The sequence below is a fragment of the Tympanuchus pallidicinctus genome, unplaced genomic scaffold (assembly GCF_026119805.1).
Source record: "Tympanuchus pallidicinctus isolate F22 unplaced genomic scaffold, pur_lepc_1.0 scaffold3, whole genome shotgun sequence".
NCBI lineage: Eukaryota > Metazoa > Chordata > Aves > Galliformes > Phasianidae > Tympanuchus > Tympanuchus pallidicinctus.
In genome coordinates this window covers 3,293,272-3,301,912 of record NW_026294747.1, presented here as the reverse complement: position 1 = coordinate 3,301,912, position 8,641 = coordinate 3,293,272, and the positions used below count along the sequence as shown (strand labels likewise).

The window sequence follows — 8,641 nt, the reverse complement described above, 5'->3', positions numbered from 1 at the left end:
GTTGGATATTAGGAAATCTTTCTCCTCAGTAAGAGCGGTGATGCAGTGGCACAGCTGCCCAGGGAGGTGGGGGAGTCCTCACAGTTCCACAGTTCCAGAACTGCGGGGATGGGCAGTGGGACTTGGGGTTTGGGGATCTTAGTAGTACAATGTCTCAGGGCTGCTGGTATCTTTTCACAATAAACAACTAAAACTCACCATCTTCAAATGGAAAATGTCAATTAAGAAGGGGGCAAGAAGTTCAGGGAAACCACAAATCTGAATAAATAAGCATCAATTTTATTGAATCATGAATAATTTAAGACTGGTACAATCATCAGCTTTATTCTCCATGACACAGGGGTGCGGGAAGGGGGAGAAATGGGGAGGGGGAGGAAGGGGAGGCATGATCTCAAACAGACCATTCACAAATTCCAATCCTAAATGAGAACTGAAAATTAAATAGGGAGAGGAGCAAATGGAAAACATCATAAACGTACACAAAATACTCGATTCCTAGTTTTTCTCTTTAAAAATGGCTAGAAAAAATTCATCAAAATGCAGCACTTTTAATCAAATATTTACATTTCTATGTTACAATGAAAAAATGTACATCTTATAGAACATATTTCATAAACTGCTCCACTGGAAACGACTAGATCAAAACAGCAACCTTCCATTTAATATTGACAAAGATTTATTTTTTTTTTGCTTAGTTTTTGCGTTTTTTTTTTTCTTGAAAGAAAATTGCCACATTCAGACAAGGTTTCATACACATAATATCGAAGTTAAGCATCAACAATGAAATACCAGTTTGCTTCTTCCAAAATGTACAAAAACATGAGCCCCCTCCCATTCCCCAGATAAACCACATCTCATTTATGGCCTGTATCAGTCTTGGCAGTTTTGAAGAAAATGGTTTATATTTTCAGTTTTTAACACAACGTGAATGTTGCATAGAAATTTCTTTTTTTTTTTTTTTTCCCTTGTTGTTCTCCTTTAAAACAAGCCAACTTTGTAGGAAAAAAAACCAAACCAAAACAAAAAAAGGCAAAAGGAAAGGAAGTGTCATTGAAAAAGCCTTAAGTGAGACGAAAGTCACTTAGAGAAAGACTGAAGTCTAAAAACTAAGTGTGCACTGTGGGTAAACCTGCCTCCCCAAGTTTCAGAAAGACACTGAATCCTGTGATGCTGAGGACGAGCATCCCACTCCACATTGCCCTTCACTGTAACCCAAACTAGCATCGATACCAAACAAGAACAGAAATTCCTTCCTGGGCATAAGCACAGGATTAAACATGAGAAAAAAAGCACCCCATTCCCCACAAATAAAAACACCGTTATAAACATGTCTTACATAACTCAGTTAAAGATTAACTGAGATGTTTTCTAGGATATTAAGTCCATTGAAAGTCCTAGCCCTGCAACAGGCACACGCAGTGTCTGCATGGATTGAGTTGGAGGATTAGGCATCAAGATTCACAGTAGTAGCAGGTAGGTCAGTGCTGGGAGGCAGAACTGTCAGGACTACTGGAAAAATCAACCTGTCTGTAAGTGATCACCAGCATGCCGTGCGTTTAATTCCATACAGACACATCCCATGTGGAAAGTACCAAGACCACATCAGGAACATTGGCTGAGTGAGCCCTTGGTACTTCATTCAGTGACATAATGAAATAGAGTTCAGAGAGTTAAAAATGGCAACAACAGCAAGCTTTCCCCCTTCCCCTCCTCCACCCCCCCCCCCCCCCGTCATTAAAATATTTTAATTTTTCTTTTACAATACTTTTCTTTAAAATAATAATAAAAAAAAGAGTCATCAGCACTTAGAAGTTGTAACAGGAGCAGATTCAAGACCAGCTCAGTAAGACAACGTAAGCACAGGTATGTTACAGGAAGTAATGAGGTATCATCAAGCTATCCTCTCCAACTGAGTCCCAGAAGCATGAACTTGTCTCTTCCACTACTTTAAACCCAGACGGATTAACAGGCTCCTAAAGAAGTGTTCATAATGAGTTCTCTTTCTGTACATTGACAAACACCAGCACATTTCTGTAATTTAATAATGACAGCATTTATTCTAGTTGAAAATCTTTTTTTCTTTTTTTTTTTTTCTTTTTTCTTTTCCTGCATGGATAAAAGAGCTCTTCAAGGACTTATAGCTGCAGATTGATATGAACCTGAAAAGTTCTCATTCCCCTCCTTTCTCTTTGTCACATTGCGACCAATTCTAGCGTCTTGTCCAAACCATATTCACAGCAATGTACGATATTCCAAGAGATGACTTAGCCCTGTTTATGTAAATAAAATCCCAGAATATACAGCACTGATTTAATAATAATAAAAAAAAAATTAGTACAAAATAAGGCATCGCTTCAAAATTCAGCACCAAAAGATAGCTGGGAAGGCTCGTACAGGCCAACAGTGAGGAATGGTGTTGTGTTGAGGTACAGCCCAGTGCAGCTGGCTTGGTGGGGCTGCTGGTGTGAGCATCAGCTTCCACGGAGAGGAAAGTGCAATTCTTGGTGAGGTGCTCCTGTTCCCCAACAGAAGTACAAAGCCTTAACGCTGAGAGCATAGGTGTGCATATTCGGAGAGGAGGAGAAATAAAACCAGGTTCACAGCTCTGCCAAAACTCAAAAGTATGGCCTGGGTAAACTCAAAAGACACAGTACCTTCCTTCCTGCTAGAATACTATTATTTTTTTTTTTGCAGTTAAAAAGAAAAGCCATGGGAGGAAACATGGTCATCAGAGTAGCACTTGGAACTGTCACAGAGCTGAGTTGTAATCAATTCATTCATGGTTGTGCTGACAGGAACAAAAGCCCTGAACAAAACCCAACATTTTTAGAAAACTGCTGTAACGTTTCATGGCACGAATTAAGAACTGAAAGTCTGACCATCCCTTCAGGGGTGTAGCTACCTATCCTGTGCACACAGGGCTCACAGGATGCCCCTGTGCTCCCTCAGGTCCTGTAGAGCTGTAGGACTTGTGCTGACTTCTGCAGAAGAGGGAAACTCCCCCCTGCTGAAGTCAACTGAGCATCACAGAAGGATGTGGAGGAGAACTGGGCCCTGCCCAGCAGAGGGCCACCTGATAGTTAACCAGTAGTAGGACTGATGGTTACACAGTGCTGGAAAAAACCTGATTTGTTCAGACTGTATATATACTTTTATATATTCCTATTTATATATATGTCTATCTTTACAAACACATAACAAAAGAAAGCCAAGGTCTCAGACTGGCAAGGAGAGCAGTGTTTTTTCTTTTCATTCTTCCCCCCTCCCCCCTTTTATTATACTTATTTAAACTTCCCTGTTTAGCAGCTTTGCCTTTATGGAGTATTATACCAAGGCAAGCAGTATTGTTATAGCACCAGAACTATACAAAGCTGAGTTTAATCTGCAAAGCTGATTGGTAAAAGTCCAGCCCTCACCTAAATGTGTTTGGTCAAAAGCAGCATAGGCAAAAATTTCCTCTCCCCTCTCCTTCTCTACATGGCACAAAGCTGTTTGCTTCATAGTTGTGAAATCCACCCCCTTTAACTGTTTTTTCTTTTAGTAATGATGACTATTTTTAGCATCTTCAGCATCTTAGGCATGAGAGCTTACAGCAACTAAACAGAAGAAAACAAAGGAATAGTGCAGCTCTTATCGTTGTAAGAAGAAAAACAATACAAATGTTGCTTGGGTTGCCTGCACCCAGGTTCAAGACTGACTCTAAGTGTCTTCTTGTTATTGCAGCTCTAACACTGAGATACCAGCCCAGCCCAGGAACACGTTCCTTTCATGAGTTTGTGATTGGGATTCTTGTCAAGTGGGACAGCAATCATGGAAATGCCCTATTTCTATCCGATGAAGATCACAACGTTGACTCCAGAGATGAATCAAGAATGTCATCGTGATGGCTGTTGCTGTTAGAGTCACTGTCATAACTCTGGGGACTTGAGTAGTTGGCTGCTTCCTGCAGTCTCATTAGCATGTTCATCTACAGAGGCAAAAAAGCACACAATTATTGTATTCTGAGGATAGAAACAGTATCAACTCTATATGATAATCGCATCTGCATTCACTTTGCCAGCACGTTGCAAAGGTAAGGAACAGACATCTGGAGTAATTATTCCTGTGTATCTGAAAAGAGGAATTACATTTAAAACATGCTATGGCAACACACAAATTAGTCATGAATTGTATGCTTTTCCAGAAAGGATAAAAATGAAGAGATTGAATTGACCCACTCAGAGGGTGGTGACACACTGGTGACACACTGGAGCAGGGTGCCCAAGAAGGTTGTGGATGCCCCATCCCTGAAGACATTCAAGGCCAGGCTGGTTGTAACTCTGGGCAGCCTGGCCTGGTGGTTGGGGACTCTGCCTACAGCAGGGGGGTTGAAACTAGATGATCCTTGAGGTCCTTTTCAACCCAGGCCATTGCACGATTCTATGATTAGTCCACAAGATTCTGCAAGCATCCTTCCCCCCTCTTGCTCTGACACATGGAAATGCATACAGAACTGTTGAATAAGGCTAATCTGAAGGTACAAATCTCCAGCTTGATATTTAGAACCACAGAATCACTGAGTTGGAAATGATGCCTGTACCTGTATACGTGAGCTAGTGAAAGCTAAAACATGTTCTGCTGTTCCATTATCTTTTCACTCCTGCTTTTAGTCCCCCTTAACAAAGGGAAACCAGGCAGTTTCACTGTCTCAGAAAGGAGAAGCTTACCAGTGGATCTCCTTCAGCATCACTCACTGGAACTTGCTTGCTGGTCGAGCCTTCCCGTGACAAGGAGTAACCATCAAACCCCACGTCCTCAGGTCGCAGCTGTAGCAGAGGAGGCCACTCGTGGTGCTGTGGGGTGGCTGCCCATGGGTACGTGTCCATTACCCATTTGGCAGGGTCCTCCCAGGGAGCTCTCCTCCCGTACAGCTGGAAAAGGGAATAACTTTCTTTTAAAACATTCCCATTTGCCCACCATTTCATTCACTGCTTACCTAACCGAAATGAATGAGCCATGATTCTTCGACTGCAAAAGAAACTTTCGAGCAGAGCTGAACAGAACCAAATTAGATTGGCCATTACTCCAATGGCAAAGTTTTTATTATTTTTAAGTGGCAAGTGGCTTTGAAGAGGCTAACCACCTCCTCTGAAACTGCAGCACCCTTCTGTGGGTGCCATTTGAATAAAGGGAGATGTAAAAATAACCTCCATTCAGAAAGGTGGCTATTTTTTTCTTTTTTCCTTTTTTTTGCCTTAAACTTGAAGTAAATACAAAGGACAGACTGTTAATGATCACATTCAGTTCACAACAACAGCTGGCTTATCTGTCCACCGTTGCTGTGAAACTGCAGCTACAAGAATGCACAGGAGGAAACGTGATACCTGTTATCGAGCAACAGTGATGGATGGATGTCAAAGCATGGTTTTCAAGCCAAGAGATTTTCTTTGTACTCAACCAAGAAAATGTGCCAGCAGAATTTGGCTATCTGTTCCCATTTCAAGTAAGTATGCTGTCTCAAAACCTTTTTCTTGTTTCCAGCAGATTGTGTTACTGAATCCCTATATATCTTTCTTGTTATGTTGTTTGCCTTAAATAGATAATAAATTCTTTTGAATGTCATATTACTTCAAAAAATGTAAGTACAACTTGAAGTGACTTTAAACTTTTTAACTTCAGCTTTATGCATTTCTGGCCCAACTATCCTTCCACAACTGGAGTCCATTACTAGCATTTTGTCACATGAATTCGGAGACCTCTTACTTTCCTATAAAATGCATGGGGGGGAAAAAGCACCAGTGTAGGACAGGAATTTGCCAGCTCTTTGATGGATATAAGACTGCCTCCTTTTGCTCATCACTACTTCTTTCCCACCCTCTAAATTTTATCATCCTCTCTGTTGCCAAACAGGAATAGTTAGGGCAAACTTTGGAGCTTTCTAGAGCTGATCCTCACGTGGCCATAAGTGGCAAAGCATTAAGTATATTCTGGAACAGCACTGCAGCAGGGAGAGCCCAGCAGGTGGTGCTAGGCAATCTTACAAACAAAACGTGCTTAATCCTTCATCTGCACTGTGCTGTTTTCCCAGCATAATGTCTTCAAGCTGTGACTAACCAGATCTCATACCTTATCTTGTTCTCAAATTTACAGCAAGACATGACTGTTGGTAAGTGCAGAGAATTTTGTATTTGTCACGTCCTTACTGCCCAGAAGGTCCATGTAGTTCCTACCACACTTCTCAGAATGAGATGTAAGTGACACATGCATTGCAGCACATGAAATCATCACAGATCTACTTGAGGTACCAGCTCACTATCCCTTCCACAGCACCCAGTTCTATCCCTTTCCCTTTCTCATGAGTGCCTCCTAGAGAGAGAAGGTGCCATGAAGGAGCAGAAATCTGACAGGTTGGCTCAGAAAGCCATACTGGAGTACGAGCAGTGATTTCCCTCTGGTGCTTTATGAACCAACATGTTAGATTTCTGCTCCTTGCATGAAGCCACAGAAAGTTTAGGCCCTCTTTTTCTTGATGCAGCATTCCATATCAATACACAGAGCAGGAAGAACTAGGGTAAAGTTTTTACAACCCTGTAATTTTCACATTGCTGTTTTGAGGAACCAAAACCTCAGCAGCTCCAATGGGAGCAATTATTTTAAGGATCCCTTTGGCTCACTTGTTTTTGACCCAAAATAGTTCTCCAAATGAGAAACAGAAACATACAAATAGTTCAGTTTAGGTCCAGAGAGATCAGACTGAAATCAGCAGTCCACCCTTCCTTCTTGGCAGGCGATTTCATATGAGAGGATGCTTTCTCAAAGGAGCTTTTGTGGGTGTAGGGGACAGAAAATAGCCCAAAAATGGAACACACATTTCTAGCATTAGCTTGTTAATTAGTAGGGCTCTGACTGCTCTTTGACTACATGAGTTCTATTCTTCCCCACAGACTCAACAAAAGAGAAATTCCAGAATAAATGAAGAAATAACTTAAATGAAGTGAATTTGTGGAATTTGGGGAAATTGGATCAAAGCAGATAAAGAATCCAAAGCACAAAGACAGAAACTGAAATCTTTACTACCTTAGAATGCAAGCCATTCAGATCACCTAAAGAAAGATGAAGACTGCAGGCAAAACAAAAGAGGGCAAAGAGGGTTTATTAACTGATGTGCTTTCTCATCATTATTTTCCATACCTACTGCTCAGCTGATGTGGAGAGCTTCAGATCACTATGACAAGCCCAAGCATTGCTATAGATAGCAGTTCATTTTTTTCCATTTCAAGAGGAAACAAAATCATTACATTTGCCCTCATCACAGATTTTAGGTCAAAAAAATTACTGGCTCCTATTACTTTCCTTTATAGGAACCCTGTAGGAAGTTTTATGTGAAATACTTTGTGTCACCTTCTGTTCTATTTCTAGCTAAGTTACCCCTGTGCATTCTTAAACACTGATTACGTTCCTTACACCAAAGTGATGAGGACTCCAGGCCCCATCACAATTCCAATGGCAAACTGTGTCTGTCAAAATTCTGACCAAAACACGTATTGAAGAATTCATGCACTTAGAAGCTGTGAGGAGCCATGAATTAAGACTCAAGTTTTCTATGACAAAGCTGTCTTTTCTCACTTCCACATCCACAAACACCCGCTGTAGAAACAGCAAATGAAACTCAACGTGCTTCTTAAGTGGACAATATAAAATCCTTTGACACAACTGCTTCTCCACGAAGCTTGTAACTTCTTGGAGTTATTTCATGTTTCAGAAAGATTACAGCCTCATATACATATATATATCTCTGTGTGTGTGTGTGATGGAGAAGCTAATACTTTTGCAGTAAAACACTGTAGCTGTGAATTGTTTTTACTAATAACAAGCTGTGTCTTACTCAGTTTAAATTTTTCTAGTCCAAACTTGCCAAACATCCATTAAGCTTCCTCAGAGCAGCCTAAGCTGCTCATCTCTCACTATACAATGATTTCTGTATCCTAAATGATACCTGCTGCTCTTTTCTGAACATCTTGCACTTTTCTAATGTGTCTTCTTACGCACAGAAGCAGTACTGGATTATAGGTTATGTCCCTACAATGGCATCTGTCATCAAAACACAAGCTCCCAATACATTACCACACTTTACAATTCCCATCTACCTTCAGCCCTTTGTTAACCTTCCACTCTTGTTGTGACCCAGCTTTCTATTTCTGCATGTGTGATCTTGCATTTCGCTTCACTGCAAAAGAAGTCATTTTAAAACGAGCCTGTCCACTAACAGGACAAACCTTTCATTTGTCCTGGGTCTTCATGTTACAAAAATACGGGGAGTTTTCTCACAGAAAAAATCTTTATTAAAAATAACTACTTTAATGTATGCAATACCCAGAATTTACTGGTGTTTGGTTTCGCTGTCTCCACAACGACCTTTTAAATTACGTGCTGCTATTTTTATTCTGAGAACTGAAGAACCAAAAAAGTCATTCTTTCCATAGTTGCTTGGCAAGTAAATCCACAGCAAACCTCTGTTAAGCCTTCCTCCTGATTCTAACATGCTTCATAGTCAAAGAGATGCTAAGAATCATATGGCAATGCCCCAAACTATTCAACTTGCTAGAGTGTATGAGTGATATACAAAGAACAGACAGTGATGAATTCACTACAGACTCTGAAA

General features: G+C 40.7%; 1 protein-coding gene across 6 annotated transcripts in view; it reads right to left on the bottom strand.

The window, feature by feature from the left end:
* Positions 1-257: 257 nt before the first annotated feature.
* NAV2 (neuron navigator 2) overlaps positions 258-8,641 on the bottom strand; it is a 189,774-nt gene continuing 181,390 nt past the window's right edge. For all 6 annotated transcript variants that reach the window (XM_052695681.1, XM_052695682.1, XM_052695683.1 and 3 more), the window contains 2 exons: positions 4,707-4,910; positions 258-3,967 (listed from right to left, as the gene is read on the bottom strand). In XM_052695681.1, the coding sequence (XP_052551641.1) occupies positions 3,842-3,967; positions 4,707-4,910 (330 nt within the window). In that variant the 3' untranslated portion in view covers positions 258-3,841. The remainder of the gene's footprint in view (positions 3,968-4,706; positions 4,911-8,641) is intronic.